We start from the raw sequence: 24276 nt of genomic DNA, 5'->3' as shown, positions 1-24276 counted from the left end.
ATTATCCATATCTCACATACGTGCCCTTTGGCAAATTAAATTAACAAAATAAATGAAAATTTGAATGAACATTTTAAACACATTTTATATAAACACAAATTCTCACAGGAATTATATATCCGCAAAGCGATCCTAATAGGATAAACTAGCATTAATTTGAAATTTCAACATTTAGTAAATACAATTGAATGAAGTAAAAAAAAGATTACGTAATTAATCTATATGTAAAATTACATTAGAGCTATTAATAAACTCTTTAAATGTTACTTAACGATTCAAAACTACAATAAAGTTTACAAGAGCAAAGTCCTCTGTGGTTCAATTCTATTGAAAACTTTTCCTTTTTCTTCGCAGTTCTCCCCTGTCCAAATCCTTATAGCATTAAAAAGTGATGAAACTTACAGTTTCGTCTTTCATATGTACACTATTCAACACCTGTTTGACCTTATAGTCCCCCCACCATTAAGTTGTGATGGAAAATTTTCTCCATTGGATTATATTCACGAAATCCTACGTGTTATGTATTTATATAAAGTATACATACTATAACTAAAACCGACTGGTGCGTGGTTTTAATAGTAATTTTCAACACATCTAATTACAGAGACTTAAGAGGCACCAGTAAGAAAATTTTCAGTCACTTTTAGAACAATGATGTATGATGTAAAAAAAAACATCACGTGATATTTTAAAATCAATAAAATGTTCCGCTATACGTTATTAAAGCCTGTGATTATTTATTTTGCAATTATTTAAATATTATTGGGTGTACAAAAAAGTACTCACTGTTTTTTGTGAAAATTCAAGTTTTATTAAAGAAAATTAGAAAATATTATTTCATTCAAAATATTGTCCATATTATATATATTGTATATATATATATTATGTATATATTGCATATATACATATCGCTCCTTGGAAATTACAAGGGGCCAACTCAATCTGAGCCATTTTTCAGGAGACAGCATGAAAGATTAAACTTTGTATAAATAATTACCTCATTTATGTATGTTAATAAAAACAATTTAATTCTTTTCTATTTGTATGAGCATTATCATAAACATCGAAACATACATATTTTTACCTTTCAAAATATGTTTTTTAATGAGTTAGCTCTTTGTTATTCTAAATGATGCGCATATTTTCATGAAATTAGAATGACACGGGATCAACTTGCTTGAGTTAGTCCCTTGTTTCACAAAAATTTGAACGATAAATCTATTTTGTGCCCCTTGACTTCAAAATAAACCGCGCAAGCATTCATAAAGAGTAAAATTTTGAAAAACTTTTCTAATAACGAAATTTATTGACTCATATCATCTGAAATTTTATTAAATTCTCTGTCTGAGTGTATTAAAACCTCAAAATCGCCAAAAAGTGAGTTGGCCCCTTGTAATTTCCAAGGAGCGATATATTGTATATATATAAATATATTGTATACATATGTAAGTTATTCTTCGCCGCGAGACTTACGGCGAGCCTGGTCACCGTAAGTCTCTACAAGATTTCTACGTGCTTCAGCCACAGTTTTCTTTTGGCGAAAGCAGAACAACAGAAGTTCCCGCAAATGAGCCTTTTTCGGCCCGTCACTCGTCATTTTAAACTTTATGAAGAAATATGTTGTTCAAACTTGTCCAAAACAAATGTACTACTAATTACAATCTATTGATAAAGAATCATTATGACGTTGGTTACAAATACCGCCAGTACGTAGACTTTGACAGCATCATCTATCGTGAACAGCGACAACTTTTTTGCACCCCTAATATTATAAGTGGTTTAGCTGAGATTCAAGAATGAGTTGTATTGTATTTGCGCTTTTATGAAATAATTCTGAAAATATTTACTTAATAACTCCATTTTTGGATAAAGGGGAAGTGTGCAAAATTTCGGCCAGCTTCTAATTTCGGCCACTTTGAGTGTAATTTCGGCCATGGAAATAAATTAATTAAAATTATGTATGTTATCTTCGAATAGTCAATAAATTCATTTTGAGCTGGTTTACCATTTGTCCTCTCGTCTCATAACGTTAATAAATCTTATGGCTAAAAAATGACGAACTAGCTCTTTGAGAACAAAGAGAAAATTTGCATTGTTTGAAGGTTCACACTGTGCGAACCATGCCAACATTCCCCTATTTCGCCAAATATTGTACCACCCGCTATGATTTTAAAAGAGAAATAGTTTGAATGAAACATTTAAGAAAAAGCATAAAAGTGCAGTGAAGAGTTAAAGGGATCGGCAACTGTGTCTGAATATGATCTCTAAATGGAAGAAATTGCTAGAAGGGAGAAATTCTCCAATATGATCCTATTGAGCGATTAATGCGCTCAATATCTATACATACGCGTGGTATTGAGTAATATGAAAGAAACTGCGAAAAGGAAAATGAAAGAAAAACCAATTGAATTGAACTTCAGGAAGATACCATACAGAATTTCAATGAGGGATGCAATTTTAGAAAATCGCTTAGGATTCTAGTGAAAAAAAAATCAGCAAAATCGAATAATGATTTTTCTATTTGCAACAAAACATTCTTTTTGATTTATATTCTTTTATAGAACACTTGCAAAAGTGTTGTGAGATATAAAAGAAAAAAAAAAAACAAACTTGTGTGTATCTCTTATGTGAAAATTGCGAGTATGATTTCTCTGCTTTCAATTCTCATCTTCCACGTACATGAAAATTCTATTGCCTGGGAGTTGGGACAATACTCGTAGACAGGATAATTCACATGTAAGAGACATCGTCAAACTTATTCTACTGGGAAATCAAATCGGACATGGCAATTATGTGCGGTAGATAAAATATGCAAAAGCGAAATGTGATGTGACATTGTCTTTTTGTCAAAGAGAATTCTATAACTTTTGAAAGAACTCTTGTTATCTCTAATAAAATTTTATTAGAAAACAAATTGGTTTTAGCTCACTACTATAATGTATTTTTTATAATTCGAAAATTATTCAAAAACTAGTGCAATATAAATTATTGTTCAGTATTTAAATTTTTTAAATAAGTTTTTTTATAAATATTTAATAAAATATTTTGTTTTGTTAAGTAAAATACTTTAATTTGATCAGTTTTGAACGCAAAATTGATTAGAAATTAGTTTAAATCATGTCTGGGATATGTAGTTACTCCAAATCGGCTTAATTTTAATAATTCTTTGACCAAAATTGTTGGCAAAGAATAAAAAAAAGTGTTTAAAGGTGCAATTTTAAAAATTTGAAAATTGATATTTTCTGATATTTTTTACATATCTGCTTTCCAAACTTCTGAAAGTCTTTTTTTTAATTTCACAAGTCTTAAAAACTAAAGTGATAATAAATCTCGTTTCAATCGAACCGAAAATACTGTGATAGTTAATAACTTCTTCATTTTCCCTTTTTCCAGAATATTTCACTAATTTTGGGCATTTACAATTTATGTTTCCCGAAAGCGATCAATTTTCATTTTTATTGACCATGTTATACCAAAAACAAACAAAATGCCCAATATACCACAACCTCTATTAATTATTGAGGACATTTCGCATAAAGCCAGCATTGTAAACTTTCTTTTTAATATAAAATTCCGTAGAAAATTAACAACAAGAATATTACAATTAATACTATTGAATATTAAAATTGATTAACAATTATTAAGTTGTAGCACCTACTAACCAATTCAATCTCGCACTCTAATTAGTGTAGGTTCATAATTAAAATTCAAATTAACTGAATTATAGTTATCAACATAACATTCTATATATGTTTGGTCTTAGAATTATCTACCTATCCACTCGGATTATTTGGCAACAAGGTTGGGATAAGATATTACTATCTAATACCCTATTCCTTCTCGGGTGAGAACCACAACAACTATGATTAGTGGTTCAGTGAAATCCTCACCAATAATCATGAAATTTGGGTAATAGCTGAGAACAGTTAAGTATTCTCACGTGAAGATCGAGCGTATAATATTGCTGTTCACAAGGAACTGAGACTCAGGGTCCGTTTCGTTCTATTGACAAATCACAATTCCTACCGTATAATGATGTGGAAAGAAAATCACTCAGAAAAGCTCTGCAAACGACTACAAAAGAGTAAGGGCTGTTAATTTTGTAAAGCGTTTTTGACTGAATCAAATTCAGTATTTTGTTTCGTAATGCCTCTATAACGACCCCAAACCGAATACCGTATGAGAACATTATTATACGATTTACTAATAATATAGAAAAAAATATTTATAACAAATTAAAATAACTAACATATAGAAAAATAAAAAAAAATGAAAAAAAATTATGGGAGTGAGTCTCCATTAGCATAAGCAGTGCTTTTAAAATGTGTCTAAATTTTATCTTTTTTGTTTCCCTTGTCTAAAAAGAGAAATCAAAATCTGTAACTAATTGTGAACATATTTTTCAGAAATGTGTAAATTTATTACTTATGATAGATAATAATATTAAGAATATTAAGAATGTCGCCTAACCCTGCTATAACACTTGCTCACGAAAATGTTAATGCGATTCATATTAATTTCTGCTAATTTACATAAAAATATGTGATTTGTATTTTTAAATCACTTATCATTTAGAATTAAAGTTGACCTTTTGTTAATAGGATAGACTTGGCGGACTTGGCCCGCAAAAACTGATTTAAATTAACTAAAACATAGGGTAAAGTGATACAAGTTGGACATAGTGTTACAAGTTGAACAATTCGCCGGTACAAGTTGGACATGGTTTTTTTCTTAATAAAAACAGCACAAAATTTGTTTTTAAGCACAAGGAATCAAATTATGAAACCAAATTCAATAAAAAGGGACAGATAATCCTAACCGGCTTATGTAGGTGAGATTCTTAACGTGAGCTAACTCGGAGTGCATGCAAATTCGATTTGATGCTGAAGTAGGGAGACGCCATTCAGTTATCTTGAATCAAATTCGTGAAATTATACAAGTTTTGTATTTGAACCAAAATGTCAAGGATTTGGATGAACTGACAGAAAAGTGTTATATGGGTGAAATGTAGACCAGAATGTTCTCTATAATTTTGCCGTAGAACTTGAACTCATCGATTACTCAGAAGCCAAGGTAAGCGAGGTTTTTTGTTTCTTAACTTGTTTTTTCATCCAGAGTGCCCCAAGTAGTCATTTGTTGAACTTCAACTAAATCAAAGAATTGTTGTATTTTGTGGGACTTTCCATTTAAAACCATATTTTAAGTGTCTTTGTGGAGTAGAGGCAGTCAAATTGGCATCTGATGGATTTCAAAGCGTTATTATCGGAAAAATCAATTTTTTCACACTTAAACGGCAAAATCGGAGTGATAGCGTAGTCTGAGTGGAAAATGATGTATGGACGAAATGTAGAGACAAATGTCCTCTACAATTATGTAGAAGTTATCATCAAAATCGGTTCAGCGACAGTCGAGATAATTGAGGTTATGTGATATTGAAATTGGTTTTTCGACTGTGGCGCCCCTGGTGTTGGTCCCACAAAGTTCAAATATTCTAGAAAGTTGTAGCATTTGGTGAGATCTTTCGTTTAAGCCCTCATTCATCAAAATCGGTCACATAGAACCGGAGATATGATTTTTTGAATTTCGTGAACTTTGACCCCTCATATCTCCGGTTCTATTGAAACCACAGCGCACATACGCACCATTTTGGAAACGTCCTAGACTGGACTACAACATACTAAAATTTCATTAACTTGCACAATGCCGTTTTTGAGAAAAGTGACTTTGAATTTCGATGAATTTTGACGCTATCACAGCGCCACCTGTGGTGACTTTTTGAACTTCCATCTGAAAGTGCTCATCGAGACGAAACCAAAAAGGTAAAATTTAGGTCGCTATGTTAATTAGAACCGGAGATAGAGGCCGGTCAATGTTCGAACTTTGACCCCTTATTTTTTGTTTGATAGGTATAATCAACGGCTACAACATACTAAATTTTCAGCCCGATGCACAATGGAATTTTTGAGTTATTTAACTTTTAAGATTTAAAAATTTTCTTTTTAAAAAAAGCGCCCCTAGCGGTGGTTTTATGAACTTGCGATGTTAGAAGGGGAAGTGGCATTTCACGAGAGCTTTCCAAAAAGCCCTCACTTTTTAAATTCTGACAATTAGAACCGGAGTTATGGCCATTTTAAGAAATTTTTTTGGACCCTTATAGCTCGGGTCAGGGGGGTCGGGGGACCTTAAGTTTGGTATTGATGGAAATCCCTAAGGCCCAGCTATAACATACTAAAATTTAAGTCCGCTGAATGCCATAGGGGCGGAGCTATTGAGAAAACAAAAAAAGGGGGGTCTTCAAAATGGCGGAAGGAGGGGTGGGGGGTGGGGGGTCTATGCACCAAGTTGCAATTTTCACCCGATATATAACCTTTGCCGAAAACCGCAAGTCGATATCTTTTTTAGTTTAGGAGCTATTAAGCTCCAAAGAGCGGCCGGCCGGCCGGCCGGCCGGGAACGTAAATTAGCCACATATATATTCGGAATCAGGAAGTGGCGAAACACATTTTGGCCAAATTTGAGGTCGATCGGACGACATGAAATTTTGTTAGGATTATAGTAGGTGAGATTGTTAAGAATCTCACCTAATATACAAATAAAAATGAAGTACTAAATTTATCAAGAAAAAAAAGCCCTGTCCAACTTGTACCATTGCATTGTCCAACTTGTACCACTTTACCCTAAATATATTTTTATCTTAAAAATCATACATTTGACGAATATTAGAGCCAATATTCATATCAATCTTATTAAAATTTTTATGAGCAAGCATGATACACCAGGGTTATGAACATTGCTTAATACCAATATAGTTCAAGTTTGATATCTTTCCATTAAAACCTATGTGATTTAATGAATTTTCAATAAAAAACCTTAGAGAAAGTTTACCCTTGCCAAGAGATCAGGTGATAAGTCTTTTGGAACAAGTGATTCATTACTCACATTTCAATGGCTTTATTCCAATTGATAACGTAGCCACTCAGTGCAAACGATTCAATGTGCACAACGTGAATGTTCCCCTTTTCCGTTCCCACGTACAGCCATTTGCTCGCGACAGGTAAATGGAGACATGTAATCCTGAAAAAAAAAATTAAATAAAATTAATGATGACATTGCTATTGAAATATTGGCAGGTTGGACGGTGTTAAGAAGATAAAAAGACAAGTTTTTTTTATCTCACTGAATATGACATACCTTTCTCGCTGAAACTTTAAGCTTTGTACTACTTGAGGACTCTTTTGGCGAAAATTCCATAAATGTAGGGAGTCATCAGCAGTGGAAGTTACAAAAGCACCTTCGTTCACTAGGAATTCTATGTTAGTCACTGCACATGCAGAATCACCCTCGTGCCGTACATATACATCCACTCCTGGCTTTCCGAGTCTGCATTACGTACATAAAAGTACAGGTTTGTGCATATGATGTAAGGAATTCTCTATTATTTTTTCTTGCAAGATTATCCCTTTATCATTGAAAAATCTAAGGCATTATGGGTTATGAAGTCACAGAGAGAAAGCATCATTTTCACAACATTTTTTTACGAGAAATTTCAACAAACTCACATACGACGTACTCATAATTTATTTTTCATCTCTATTTCTTCCAAGAAATCTCTGTTAAACTATTATTAAACGAATTATCAAATTTTAAGAAAAAAATAAAGGATAAAAATATGCTTTCACAGCATGATGAATGTTATCACTGAATATTCCAAAAACATTACTGTAAGTGGTTGAGGAAAGTATTTTTTTCTTTTCAAAATTTATAACTAGAAAATTAGTTTTATTTCAAGCTGATGCACACGACACAAAATATATTTTCACATGATCATATGTCAAAAATGACAAATGGGATGAGCACAGAAGCCTCATCAACAAGGATTTTATTAAGAAATTCATTATCAGTGTTGGCAATACGGATAGTGCTGAAAAGGAAATCAAAATCGATATTCAGATGAGTGCCAGTTGCAGAAATGATCAACCAAAATATCAAAATATCATGAAATATACCAGTAAAGTAGAAAATTAGTAATAGTATTAATAATACTGAACATAATGAGCTGGAGCTCGACTACAGGGTGGCAAGCAAAACTTTCTGGCAAACAGTCCGAAGACTCAGAGGGAAGAAGAGCAATTCCATCCAAGGAAGGAAATCTTTTGACCAAAGAGGAAGAGGTCTTAAGTCGCTGGAAAGAGTACTTCTTAGAATTGCTCAATCCTCAACAAGGCACTGATGATGACGTACCCACGACCCACGAGTGAAGGCAGGGAAGAAAGTAGTCCTTCAGTATGCGATTAGTAAATTGAAGGATGGAAAAACTGCAGGAATTGACGAAATACGTCCCGAAATGCTGAAACTTATAGGTATAGCGGGGGTCAGTAGGCTCACGCGTGTCTTTAAGGTGGATTGGCAAAGTGGGAAAGCACCAAAGGACTGGCAAGTTGGAGTTATTGTACCCATCCCATATTCAAGAAGGGAAACAGGAAAGATTGCTCCAATTATAGGGGAATTTCCCTCCTGAGTTTGTCTGGCAAAGTGTATGCTAAAGTTCTTGAGAGAAGATGCCGAGAAATAGTCAAACCCAGACTGGGTTAGGAACAATGCGGTTTCATGCCTGATAGAAGCACCATGGATCAGCTTTTTACACTGAGGATGATTGTCGAAAAGGCTTGGGAGTATGCATTTCCACTGGTTTCATAGATTAGGAAAAAGCATATGACCGAGTACCGAGAGAACAACTTTGGGATGTACTGCACGAGTACGGACTGGATGAAGAATTGGTAGGAGCCATTGTACAGTCATTGTTCGGAATACGATTCGTATTGGGGATTTCAGAGTGAGCCATCTCCTCTTCGCAGATTATTTGGTTCTTTTTGGATCTTCCGAAGAAAAGCTTCAGCACGCACTTGACCGATTTGTAAATGTTTGTGTCGAAACAGGTATGAAGATGAACGACAAAAAGTCGGAGGTAATGGTGATTTCTCGACAGCCTGTGAAATGCACCATACATGTTGATGGAAAAGCACTGACTATTGACACAGGTGAAGAAGTTCAAATATCTCGGTATGTTATTCACGAGTGATGGTAGGATGGAGACAGAACTCTCGTCGCGAATCGGTCAGGCTTCTGCAGTTATGAGGGAGCTTAGCAAAAGCGTGCTGAGGAAGGTTGAGCTTAGTCGATCGGCTAAATTATCGGTTTTCAAAGCTGTGTTCATTCCTATTCTCACCTACGGTCATGAGATTTGGGTAATGGCCGAAAGGGTAAGATCGCGAGTGCAAGCTGCCGAGATGAGGTACCTTCGGGCGGTTAAGGGAATCACTCGTCAAGATTGAGTGAGGAATGTGGCCGTTCGTGAGGAACTAAGAGTCGAGGAGCTGCTTCTTCGGGTAGAGAGATCACAATTTCGATGGTATGGACATATTCAACGCATAAATGAAGAAAGATTCCCCAGAAAAGCTATGCAAGCCATTGTGAGGAGACCTCGACCTCGGGGCAGACCGAGGATAAGGTGGCTGAACCAAATCCAGAATCTTGCCTTGGAACGCCTCGGGATCGAACCCGAACATCTTCCTGAAGTGGCGGAGGATCGACAAGTATGGGCTGCTAATTTGGATGTCATGGGCCCGCGACCCCAATAGGGATAAGCGGTTGAAAATGGATGAATACTGGACATAATAGGGGTAAATGTGCAATACATGGATAATTTGCCATATTCCTTGAATATAAATATGTATTCGATAAGAATCATTCGATGCTTTAAAGATAAAAGATTGAGGCTATAAATTCAATTTCATGATTTTTTTTCAAAAATATCTTAACTTTCATTATCTTCTTATAGTGCTAAATCAGTAAATAGTCAAGCTTCTGCAAAAAAAAAAACTCCTAAATTTGATCTAGAGTCTCTTATGTCCTCTACGCACTAGAGAAATTTATGTCCATATTGGAGAGTTTTTCCTACACAAACGGAGGGAATTTTCTTCAATATGGACATAAATTTCTCTAGTGTGTAAAGGCCATTAGGAAAAATTAAAGAAAATGTACATTATTCGATGGCATGAACGTTCGAAGGAAGAGTACCTTCCCCTACTGTATTGCAGTTCTGAGAACTCGGAATAAATCTATAATCACGAGCCAAAATATATCCCATTCCTGACAACATAATATTTACCTCGGTATTTTTGAGAACTTCCACAAAATCAAACTTTTGAAAACGACTTTAAAAGAACATTTTCCAACCCACAAACTTAATTACTTCAATTTCATTCCAAGCTTGAAGCTTTTAGTCGAATTATTTTCGTCAAAGTTGTAGAGCCGTTTCTTATAAAGGTGATTTGAGTACCTCTTCTTGGAGGTCGTAAAAAGCATTAATGTAGTCTCATTTTGTTCTACGTTTTCTTTTTTCATTTAATTTTAAATCCTGTTATATTTTTCAATCTAGAAAAAGTGTACTACAATTTTTAGAATATTCAAATCCATTTCAATAAAATATTTGGTAGAAAAAATATATTGATTCGATCGAATTGCTAAAGATCAAAACATCAGATACCAAACTAGATGGTGGAAACGACGATATAAGTTTCCTTGAATAAGAATTTATTAAAGCTTTTCATAGTATTGAAATATTAAAAGTTATTAGATTAAATCATTTCTACTACACGGTTGACTTCGCATTATTCTAAGCTCATAGAGCCTGGGAAAGATTGTTTTCCGCATTATAGAATCCACTTATATTTTGGTGTTTCCGTCAACAATGTCAAGAGAGCAATTTACGCCTTTGCTAAACATAAAAATGTGAATTGACTTCTCTGTTGGTTCATTTTTTTATTAAACTTTTTGCAATATCTGCACCAATCCACCCTTAATCGAAATGGATACTATTTCAACAAATTTTACGACATTACCTCTGCCTGTCATGGTGGAGAAACACAATGAAACTTTGTTCCTATACTCTTCTTCAGTATTCAAAATGATCTATTTGTGACACAATAGAAATGTTTCTTATTGAGAAAATGAAGTTGCGTTCATATTGTGTCAGAAAAAGTATCCTTCTAACATTGTATAAATAACCATCAATGAAATTTCCCTCTATTCTGACATAATAATACTCCATTTTATTGTGACACACATATGAATTTTATTATCACAGTCAATATTTTTCATAATGTTTGGCAAGTACATCATATAATTTTGATGCTGTTTGTGCTAAGCCCTCACAATAAAATACCCAATTGTTAAGGATATCATTCTGGTGAAGCTGTCATTTTGGACTTTTCTCATTGACTATATTCCCATTCAAGATTAACTCTTCACATTAAATGCATTCAAATTAAATGAAAAGCTCTAACCATTGGATTGTAAGCGGGAAAAGCGCAGATATTTTGCAACTAGAAGTTGTTACAGCAATTTTCTCTATAAATTAAACTTTTTTGCATTTATAGTGGCACTGCCTGGTGCACTTTTCTGCACAAGGAGATTCCTTGCGTTGCTGAAAAAGCAATTCGCATTTCAATTGTGCTTAAAATGGATGTGACAAAAAAAAAAGCAAAATGAGAAAACTTTTCTTGATATTCCCTATCGTCAAAATTCCCATACTTTGTAAAAAGAATGAGAGTGTGTTTCAATGTAACATTTTTAAACCCATTTTTCAGTATTACGTGTGTTATCTTTAGAAAAATTACAAAGATGTACCATCTTGAACAATCAGGAACAGTAAAAAAAAAAGTAAAAAAAAAAAAAACTTCAGCGACCTTGACGCTCTTTAATCTACTAGACAAGTATTCATTAACTAATGCACCCTTTAACGACGAGACAGTTTTCGCTGACCGAAAATTAGCAATAAAAATAAAACCGATAAACAAAACTTGTGAAACGTCTTACATCTAATCTTCAAAAAGACAACAAAGTCTGATTTGGTATATTTTTTGTCTCTATGAACGACGGGAACAAAAATAGCCCAAAAATATAAGTATCTGACGATACCAATGATTGATCATTTTCACTCTAATGAAAAATATTATGTTTGAGTATTGTAGTTTCTTTCATCAAAACGATTTTGCTTAAAGAAAATTAGAAATATAAAAAATAATTAAAATCATTTTTCAATATAAGAATTTAAAAATTTGTCATTTTTAAGTTTAAATATTTACTATATAGCAAATACTTGGAGACTTCCAAGAAAATATCCTAGATTCCTTCAACCTTCTACTTTGCAATTACGTATAAACATAAGAAAAAGAATAATTTCAGGTAGTCAGGAAAAATTATTTTCTTTATGGGACACCAGTGTTCCAATCGTCCTTAAAAGGTTTACAAGTATGTAGCCTTTTTGGCAGCAGAGCTTAAAATTTTGAAGTCCACAGAGAGAGAGAGAGAGAGAGAGACAGAGCGAGAGAGAGACCCAGTGAGCACAGTTAGCTGAAAAAAACAGGGTTTTCAGCATATTTTTGCTGAATCGATCAGTAAAAATATACTGACAGGTCAGCAGTTCTCAAACAAAAAGTGCTAATCAAATATATGGAAATGGCACTGTCTCGCAAGTGTCGTTTTAAGGTTAGCAGAATTCACCTGAAAATACATAACTTTTTAGCTGAATTGAAAACTGTTAACATTTGGTGTTCGCTGGGGACTATTGCAATTTAATCACTTTAAATTTTGCTTTTTTTTTTAATTAAAAAACTCAACCTAATCTATTCAACATACAATCATTAATCTATCGATCTTTGAATTTAATAAAATACATTGTAGTGGGAAAAAATAATTTAACATACAATCATCTTAATTTTTCAAGTCATAAGTCTAATACAATCTGCAACATGTACATAGATCTCAACATTCATATATAATACATAACAACACTCGTCTGAAAAACAAGAGAAAATGAAATACCCATGGAAAAGAGTAAATTACTGAATAACGTGGAAGATATTTACTAAGAAAATCCGAAAAAGCTTCCTATACTTTTCACATATCATGAGCAATAAATATCCTAAACTTGATAGCATCAGAGGATTGATAACAAATCATACAGTATCGCCAAATCACGAAGTCTAAAAGAGATACTGGAAAACAAAGGAAATTGTTCTATCACACATGATTTCTTTTTAGATTTCGAATTATACATAAATCTATGTTATATATCGATCTATTGTTTCATGTGGATATATAATATAGTAGTATACTAATGCTGATTTCTTATAAATCTCTATGAAGTGTTTTTTCATGGGTTTTTCGATTTGAACCAGGCAACGCATCAACCATAATCTAGCATACCATTATACTTATATGATTCTAAGAACCTGGTCAGTAAAGTGACAACTCAATACATATACCGCTCAATAGTCCTTTATTCTGCTTATAATATTCTGCTGCTCTAATATTTCCGTCCTGAGCCACTTTTATATACACACACTTTGGGAACTCTTGTAGCACGTTATGTGAAGTGCCACTTGTAACTGTCGACAAATAATCGGAACTTTCAAGTGTCTATGAATAAAAGTGCAAAGAAGTAAACTTTTACTCGCTACACAAGCACTATACAAAATATACTGTTCCAAAATAAACATCTCCTTCAACCAACATCATTTTTTGCACATTAGCAATATTCAGGATCAAGAAATGAAAAGGTTATTTTCACACATGATGCAAGAAAGACAATTTCATAATATATTCCTTTTTATGTCTACTGAAAAAAAAACTAATATATTCATCCTTCGTTATAACAAACAAAGAGGAGTGAGACTGAAAAAGAAAATAAAAATAGGTCAAAGTTTTCATTTGCTTATAAAAATGGAGTAAAGTTATACCAAGATAATATATGCAATTTTGATTGAACTGTCCTTTTTCTGGAGTGATACTGAAATTGATACGATATCACATCGCATAAAAACTCATTTGAAATATTCTGATTTCGATAAAAAAAATATTTCATCATTCGGTGCAGATTTTATATAATATTGTTCAAACTCTAAAGAAAAGGAATATAATATGTACAACCCCGAAACTTTGACTTTATTTCGACTCTCTCTCAACCCGGGCATCCTAAAATTTTCCCCACATGTTCACGAATAAGACATGTTATTCCTTTATTCGTCAGCACAGTTTGAGGCCAAACGGTTAGACATAGTAATCTGTGAGCAATCACACTAATTTAGCCTTTGCGTCCTTAATACGAACTCCATTTCCCCCACCTATACAATTACTATAAATCTGTTAAATAAACTATAATTCAAGTAATTTACGTGGATAAATATAAAAGAGACCGGTCAGATTTTTTCAAAATATTATATTCTATATAATAACAAAAACACTAGTAATAAGCCTATATCAGCATATTGTAGGTGAAATTCTTATAACGTGAGTAAACTAGGATTGCGCATGCAAATTCGATTTGGAACTTAAGATGAGAGATATTACACAGCAATTTGGAATCAAATTTCTGAAAAATTGCAAACTTTTGATTTAAATCAAAGCCGCAAGCCGATATCTTTCTAGTTCGGGAGCTATTAAGCTGCAAAGAGCGGCCGGACCGGACGGCCGGGAACGTTACTTAGCCACCTATATATTCATGATCAGGAAGTGGCGAAAATTTGGGTCTGATCCGAGAACATGAAATTTTGGTAGAATTATAATAGGTGAGATTGCTAAGAATCTCACCTAATATGTAAAATTCCCAATTTTATGTCAAACTTTTAAACTAGTTTTATTAAATAAAAACCTAATACAAATTTTTATCGATTGTAATAGTAACTACAAAAATTATTACTACAAGAATCAAACGTGTTTACTCTATTGGAGACGTACTATATTTGGAATGTAATTGAGTGACAGTTTATTGTAAAAAAAAAAAAACATTTTATCCATTATGTAGAAAATCTTCTCATGACCAATCAGAAGTAAACTAAATATACACTGAAAAACATCCTTCAAGTTGTTATACAATTTTGCGCATCACAGATTCTCAGTATCTTGCCATTGTAAGAATGATAAATTGTAAAGATCAAGTCAACAAATTTGAAGGAATATGTCAAGGTCACATTTTATTGATAAATATCCGGAACTGAAGAAATTTCTCATCAATCACAAATTTTTCACAATCATTCTTTCGCGTGCCATCATCTGCCAATACTGAGCATTTAAAAACTATATATTACATATATGTATGTATACATATCAACTCATTATTACGTGCAAAAATTTATATTAGGCATTTTGGAAAGGCTTAAATATTAGTGCCATTTTTTTTTTAAATGATATTTCAGGAATGTTATGGAAATTTTGCCTATTATTATTTTTAATTAAAAATTCCATCAGTGAAAAATATCGATTGTGAGTAGTATAATGTTAGTCTCTCATTTCTCCCATAAAACTGCCAATATCCAAAAACGATTTAATGTGTATTTTGTGGTGAATAATGTTAAGCATTTTTGGATAATCATTCAACCCCCTTTTGGCACTCAGGGATCTCCCATTGGTAAAAAAAAAAGATACGAAAATGTTCAATCACTGAAACAATTTAGCTGCATGAGAGTGTAGACAATAAAAAATGAGCTTTCTCATGGCAATATCCCACCAGAGGATCGTAACTCTTATATGAGTATAGAACATCATTGTTCTTTTCTTATGCCTCCAAACATTTTGTGTTCCATGTGTTGATGGAAGATATAAATTTATATAGTTTACTCAGGTGACACATGGTGAACCGCAGTATAACCACATGAAATTGCCAAAATCTGACTTGTACCGACAAGAAATAAACAGTATTCACTAAAAAAAAATATCCATTAGATTTTATCCATATTATAAATTTAAATTTAAAGAGTAGGAATAAAAACAAAATACTTTTAATTTAAACGACATTTTAAGAAAGATTTGTATAGTTACTAGACTGTAATTATAGTTACTTTAGTAGTAATTGCATAGTTACTTGACTGTAATTATTAACTGTAGCAGTTTAGAATGTCAGAATTGGAGGTGTTTTAAACGTATCGAGGGGTAACTCATTTCGGGGAACTTGAGCCAATCTGGCTGGGGAACCCATACATTTTTTTCAGGAAACCCGGGGAACCCATACATTTTTTTGGAACCCGAGCCAATATGATTGACTATGAATTACCCCTTGAAACGTATTATACACAAGAAATTTTTTCGTCACAAAAAAGTTAATAAAAAACGTTACAGTAGACTCTCTCACATTCGGGCATTTGTAACTGAACTGCTAATTTGATTATCTTTATAGTTGTTCCAGACCACCCTTAACTTTAGTGACAAACTGCAAAACAATAATTTTGAAAAATAGACGACATTATAGTTCATTTACCATTTTGGAGTCCGTTTTCATTGCCCTTAAAATATATTTGAATAAAAACAACCTAATTATTACACAATAATGTTTAAGATTTTACTTTTCTAACTAGAGCAGTAAGTAGTAAGGCTGTACAATACAATATATTCAAAAATACCCATTTTTGGAAAAATTAACGATTATCTTAAAGTTGTGCTATATATTTTTATAGCTAATACCCAAGAGAAACTAGTATTAGTATCGTTAATTGAATGTGGTATTCGTTTAGCAAATGAGTCTGCGTGACGTCAAAAAACTCGAAACGTCAGATGTTCTAAATTTTACCAATATACTACCCTATATCTATATACGCCGTTATCTATTTGACATTCTACTCTAAAGGATCCTACACACAAGGACCAAATTCCATCAAAAAATTTCTTTTTGACGGAATCTTGACATTTTTCCTTGCAGTTTCAGCCGATTTCCTTCAAGGAGAGTTTTTGATTGATGAAAATTTGCTGCTCTGAGCATCAAGGCCTACATCCATCTCTACTATTTTTCTTGTCTTCCAGATTATTTCTGGTTTTCGTGAAACCGTATTGTCGAGCAACAAGTCACAGACTACATCTTACGTACACTACTCATTTTATTCATCCTCCGTAATATATCGCCTCTTAAAAATATTTTGATTGTAAAAGAAGAGGCTAAGATAAGAGACCATAAGTTCATCTTGGTTCATCACTGGGTCATTTTAATTTCGTTAACTATACAAACTAAACTACCTTCTAATTTCTCTAATTATGCATATAATAATTCAGCGCTCCCGATTATCATATGAACTGTTATGCAAAGTAAACAACAATGCGTCAGTTAAACCGCAGTTCTATGAAAATACAGAAGCTTTTGGCGCTTTTGCCTTCATGAAAGTGCTTCTAAATACATAATTTTATCTGACGTCGAAACTCAATCTTCTCAGCTTATTATACACTTTAATATAAGTACACAAAACAATTGCATCACATCCCAATTTGCTGACTACGGTGTATAAAGGAGATTGGTGTGCGATGGCATGTCTAAGGAGGAAAGCAATTTTCTAACATTCACATGATGAACACATGTACAGACATATATAACACGGGAGTAAATAATATAACGTTACACGGAAAACATCTTTAAGCTTGTTCCATACGCTAATATTAACCAAAGATGACAAGGACATTATTTATATAGTGTATTATTTTCCATAAATTTTTGTAATGAGATCATTGCTTGAATATACCCATATTTTGCATGCCACAATTCCAACTTATTTTCATGTAGGCTCAAGATAAATAATATATAATAATAGGATTTTATTCTGGTATCCTAATAAATATGAAACAAATTTTCTATTTCACACTTTCATGCAATGAATTGACAATTTTTGGGTACGCTCTCAATTTTTTATCCTTACATTGATTCCAGTCATTAAAATTTACATAATGTTTCTCCTCTTTGGATTTAAATATCTATTTATGGTTTTACATTTATGACGTATTTTAGAATATATATATATATATATATATATATATATATATATATATATATATTTAAATTTTTTTTTTCAAATTTTTGAGTGAAAGCTTCAACACTTGCTACACACAAGATACTAAGCAGTGATACTAAATCCTCAAAAACATTTTATAATCGAATCGAAGGTATTTTGGGGGAGAATAATACCTGCAATATATTTTGTTTTGTAAACATGTTTTTGAGATTACAATGAGAGTGACTAAGATCTAGATCTAGTCATCTAGCTAGCATTTATAGGCTGTTTCAAAAACATGTTTACAAAACAAAAGATATTGTGTGTTGGGCATAGTACACATTTTGTAATATGTTCACGGACTAAACATAATACAGAGAAAACTAATCAATTCTAAACAATTTTAGAAAAAAAAAATTAAATAAAATTAAAAACATAGTTAAAAACAACTGAAAATATAATCAAAGTGGAATAAAACAACAAAAATGATTTCAAATAAAATAGACAATATTGAACTCTAAAAATAAAGTATGACTAATAAAAAATATAATATTTGAAAAACATTCCTATGAATAATATATGATACAACAGTTGCACGACATATTCACATCTTTAGCCATAAAACTTAAATAAAATTATTTTTGTTTTATGAATAAAAATATCAAGAGAAAAATCAAGAAATTGTAAGCAATTAAGTATGAATTAATGTAATTTTTGATCAATTTTGAACTATTTACAAAACAAAATAAAATATTCAGAACACAATGGTCTTCAAATTCTAATTTTGTCCTATAAAAATGAATTTTAGCGAAATTTTGAGAGACATAAATATTTAAATCAATGCTAATCATATTTGTACATATTGTGAGATTTGCTATTTATGACGATATTAAATATGTGGATGATATTCAAATATAATTTTATTTAGGCATAAAAATTAGTTTAATGTTGTAACATGAAAATAGCACGTATTCGTGTGGAAAATTTAATTTCAATTAGTAATGCTTGTAGCTTGTATAGTTTACCCTGCTTCTCTCCCGCAATCATCGCGAGTTGAAAAGTATTATATAATATTAAATGACAACACTCACCCAGAGGTTTTATTAATTTATGTACGGTCACGTAAAACAATTTCACTTCATTTTATGTTTTATTTGGCCATTCTCAAAGATCACTTCGTTGCACAAAACTAATATACTGTGTAAGTAAATAAATAATAATTTCTCATACCAGCATATATTTATCTACGTATCAACGTAAAGAAGAAGAAAGTAACAGCGTAAACGTGAGAATCTTATACATTACATATCTTCGTCACAAATGAAAGGATACACAAGATATTATAAAATGTATGTGGCTGATTCATGTGTGGTATGTGCTTTAAGGCAAGAAGTAGCTCCTAATATCTACACTTTTAGGCACATTGGTATATAATATATATTCATATGCATCAACTTTACATATTGAGTGATACACTAACTTGAGGGTCGTAAAATGTAAACGAGGAATCCTCTAGTCTAGAACACCATTTTGCTCTTTTTCACTACTTTTGGCACTCATTCGGTGACCGTAGCACTTTCAATAGAAATGTGGACAGAACCTAAATTCTCCTAGTCACCCACCATTATTTGCGCTTTAGAATACACCAGTGAAATGTAGATATGTAATATATACATACTATGTACACCTCATACTGCACAGTGTTCTTAACTGTTGTGTATGTGACGGAAAACAGAGGAAAATTACGATTTTGCGCCTCCTCTGTCATGCGACACCAAAGCGACCCCAACTATAATGTTGCTCCCAGTCCCCATTGATGTCCCTAGAAAATTCCTCAGTTCTCCACTCACTTCAACAACATTTTAATATACACAATAGCATAAGCATGTTTAGGTCCCCTCTGAAAAAGGAAGACCATTTTCACCCATGTCAGATAAGCAATAGAGATGAGAATTGAAATTAAACTGTGAAGGTTCTTGTGCAATAGTTTCATATTTGACTTTTGTAAAAAAAAAGAATCTAAATAACAAAAGCTATTTAGTAAATGTACAATTAATTTTAAACTAGTGATAAATCACATAATAATATCCATAATATCCTTGTATATTCATTTTATTTATATATACGTCAACGATTTCCCAATTCTACAGAAACGCTTTAATTACTGAGTTAAGGGACTGGGCATATAGAGAATATATATGTGATAAGAAAGCTAAAAGCTTTTCAAAGCAATTCATGTTCTGATAAGGCCTAATAATTTTCATTTTCATCTCTTTCCAATACTCTCTTTTATTTGGAGCAAAATGTCATCCGAATTATTAATAAATTCGATTGTGAAACCATCAACTCATGACCGAGTTGTTACCGAATTCGGTTCAGGCTTGACGAACATGGCCACATTCGGTTAAGAACACTCACTCAACGGTTTCATTTGAGTGCACTCACGGTAAACTGAACGGTTTGATTCAACGGTATTTAACGGTATATGGACGACAGGTCAGTCTCGTCAATCTAGATAATGTCTTAAACATATCGAAAAATGAAAAACTAAAGTTGTGGAAAGGACAAAAGGGAGAGAGTGGTGGAGGGAAATAAATTTCACCTTAATGATGAAAATTTCGACTTATTGGAGGTAAACCAAAAGTCCCGTCTCTATCTCTAACCGCTTGGCCTATAGGGCCTATATCTCCGGTAAAATAAATATAAATAGGCGGTCGGCACAACATCATTTGTCAGATATACAGTAGGCTCTGTCTCAATCGGGCATATGGGGCAAAATGTCATCCAAATTATCGAGGGATTTGGGAATCAAAATCATTGTAAATTCCACAAAAAGCACTCAAATATAAAGAATCACGATAAAACAAGAGGAACTACAGCGAATTTAAACAAATTTGCTTCAAAATAAAGGCTGAAAATTGCAAACAAAATTTTGCGCCCGATTGAAAAAGAGTCGAATGAGCGAGAGTCTACTGTATATTACTCTCTCGCTGAAATTTGATCAGTAATATGAGACTTCAAAATGAAATATTACATAACACTCTGAATAATTATAATTTAAAATAGCAAATACAAGTGTTTTATTTTTTTTGTAAAATACGTATATTTACTTTATAAACATCCTAAAAAAAAGCGAGAATGTCCCTTTTCTGGACTTTCTGTTTTTCCCACCACACTCTTTTGCAGGGTATTTTTTTCAATGCTTTCACATCGTAAAATCTCGCAACGCTCAGTCGGTAAAAACCATGTCCCAGAAGAATAACTCCAGTTCATTGTAAGAGCCAGTTTAGGGATTTTACTCTTTTCAAAATTCCGAGTATGTACATAGAAGTCACAAAAAAAAAACATTCAAATTGCAGGTTCAAGTATAGTTATTTGACTTCGCAGAAAAATGCTAATTTTACAGCAAAAAAAAAGCGACAGAGCGAAAGAACGAAGTGCTAAGGGATTGCGACGAGAGCTTTTACAAGCCCAGTTTTTTCTTATGTAACATTTCCTTATGGCAAAGTACATTATGTACATTTATGGTATATACTCATCCCAAACCCAGAAAGCGTCCAATTAATATTCATGCCGTAAATTTTTGATTGAATTAGAAGATTTTAAAGAAATTATGATGATGAAGAAAATTAAGTAAAATGCAAATATTTGCTTCTATGAGAGAAAAGTATATACCAATAATATGTAATAGTAGTAAAAGTTCCACATTTTCGCATATTAACATACAAATTGACCATTTTCCAGTACCCCAGTATTCTATAGTTTTATTGTTAGTTTAGAAAAAATATAATTGTAATACACCAACTACAAAACTCGGTAAAACTATATTATGAATTCTTATATAAGGGCTTAAAACGGAACTGAATCTTATCATAAAAATATTTTACTACAATAACACAACATTTTACAAAACAATTTTCTTATTGCAGAAAAGAGTACATATTTATTTAATAAAATGAATTGTCTTAATGTTTCAAATTAATAGAAGATTGATTAATGGAAAATCGAAAGGATCAGCAACTATGTTAACTGTTTTTGTTTTGTGTCAGCATGCATTATGAGCGACACATTTCTACGCGCCGTTTATAAAATAATAATAATAACAGTTTTATAAATTAATTATGTAAACTTCGATTCGAAGGCGTAGAATTAGTAATCAATAATATATTTTAGCTTTCTTGCTATAACATAGACAATAAAAAGATAACCTTTCATAAACTAATTTTTTAAAGTAATTTTGTAAAAAAAATTAACGTAATTTATCTATTGTTATACGAAAATATTGACAACAAACAAATGAACAGTAAACAAATAATTTAATCAGTGAGCAAACTAATATTGCCCAGAAAAAAAAAAATGAAAATTGGTTAAAAAGAGCGCATTTCGAATCTTTGGTCTTCTACATTCAAGAAAGCATCATCGTAATAAGCTGTGCAACAGTTTTAGAATTTTTAGAGGACATGAATAGTCTTTAAGTCATATCCGAAAATGAATGAAAAGTTAATGAAATATTTCGAGCTGTTTTCGAAATAAACCAACACAACGTAGTTTTGAAGGAAAAGAAGACGGTGAGGAAACTCTAATTAATATTGACATAGGGAATTTACTGAAGATCGAAAGTCGATACATGTCTTAGGTTCATTACATTAGGTTCCAGCCGGTAAAATTCAATACTCTTCAAAAAAAAAACTATCTTCGATCACATTGATTGTTAACTTTATAAAGCAATGATATCTTGGAGCCGTTTCTAAATAAACTAATTTTTTTAAGGGAAAGAGGGGGTCTAAAAGTGTTGATAACCAACCTACTCCCAGAGTAAAATAGTGGAAAACTCTTTCACAACTTGTATAAGCCATCTTCATCATTAAAGGAAAAAATCTTCTTGACCAGAAAACAAAAAAAAATTAAAGTTAAAAGAAGGAAGACTATGGAGTTTCTCTTTCTGGGAAGTTCATTACAGAGAATAACTACCTCAACAAAGAAGGAGTTGTGAAGAATGCGGCTCCTCGTTCACGGCACGACGGGGCACGAAGACCTGACAGAAGCATTCGGCACTAGGAACTCTATCAGATAACCAGGCTGGCGACTTTTAAGGACTCGGCAAGGGGAGGATAAAACGAAAAATTTCCCATTAGGTGTTCTCTTTTTTATGGTGGGTCGCCACAATTGATATTTTGATATCTTTTACAGTTTAATTTTTAGTCCCAACAAGTAACAAGTTTAAGAAATGCATATTATACTGCTCTCTCGTTCGACTAGTAGAATGTAATTGTATCTTGCAATGATTGCAAAATCAATATATCCCCCATAAGCTTTTGTGAAATCACTTGAATTTACATCTTTGTATCAAGACATATATATGAAGAATTCTTGTCCAAAATGTTGTTGGACGATTGCAATAAAATATTCCATTCATGAAGAAATGAAAATACACATATTGTAAGCGTGTTAGATCATTCTGAAGTCTACTGAATTTCTGCACTTATGTTTAATACCCCAGTCATTTGAAATATGAATGTTTTTGTGTGTGAATGGATGATGAATACGGATGGAGGATACCATCTGCTGTATATATAGAAGAGGAATGCATTTTCCCTTACATGTTTCATCTGTAATTTTGAGAGATCCCCACATCGTTATTATGTGCAATCAATGCGGTATTTAAGCAATTTGATATGAAAGGCCTATTCAATTGCCAATATATCGAATGATAAATTCCTTTATATAAATATACATATACATAGATATTTCCCATATATGTTAGATTTTAATTAAGTCATCAATACAGTCTATATAGTCATCAAATACCGCTGCCGCGCAATGGTTTTCTCTTCAATTAATTAAATTTTTGCAATATTACATCTTTGTGTTACACACAAAACTTTTGGATAGTGAAGCTGTGTAAATGGGAAAGAAAAAAAATGGCATTCAGTCCTTCTGTATGTGAAAAAGCTCAATTAGAGCAGCTCTTTTTTCCTAACTCCGTTCTGTCCATTCCCAATTCATATTCTATTCAGTAAAATGGTGAAAAATACATGGGAATAATTTTCAATGTCTCACTCGGCATTTTTCAAGTGGCTCTTGTAATGGAGTGCAATCGAAAAAGTTGAAAATGAAAATTGGTCAGTGTCAGCTTCAGCACCAATTCCAAGTACGCAAAGAAAAGTATGAGAAAATGTGCCATCATCACTTGACAAAATTATCCTGAACTCTCTTTTCCTTTGCACATCATGAATCTCTGTTGTGAAATATGAATGAGAAATATGGTAGGTGGTATTAGGAAGACACCAGAAATTCAACTTGTGCTATTGTTCATATTTAATTGGAGTCATTTTACGGGTTGGTTTCGACGTGCTATTATGTGCCTTTTGTCATATCCCCCAAAAATGACATTGACGGTAGAAAATGGAAGATGAATTATGTAATATTGACCATATTATCAATTAGAGGGGTGACCAACAAAGTGTGC

The 24276-nt window shown here is 32.4% G+C and overlaps 1 protein-coding gene across 16 annotated transcripts in view; it reads right to left on the bottom strand.

The window, feature by feature from the left end:
• Nucleotides 1–24276, bottom strand: part of LOC129805265 (syntaxin-binding protein 5) — a 146826-nt gene that overhangs the window by 67693 nt on the left and 54857 nt on the right. For all 16 annotated transcript variants that reach the window (XM_055853049.1, XM_055853052.1, XM_055853051.1 and 13 more), the window contains 2 exons: nt 7192–7380; nt 6940–7074 (listed from right to left, as the gene is read on the bottom strand). In XM_055853049.1, coding sequence (XP_055709024.1) covers nt 6940–7074; nt 7192–7380 — 324 coding nt within the window. The remainder of the gene's footprint in view (nt 1–6939; nt 7075–7191; nt 7381–24276) is intronic.

Source organism: Phlebotomus papatasi, chromosome 3 (genome assembly GCF_024763615.1).
Source record: "Phlebotomus papatasi isolate M1 chromosome 3, Ppap_2.1, whole genome shotgun sequence".
NCBI classification, from domain to species: Eukaryota; Metazoa; Arthropoda; class Insecta; order Diptera; family Psychodidae; genus Phlebotomus; species Phlebotomus papatasi.
This window is presented reverse-complemented; position numbering and strand designations above follow the sequence as displayed.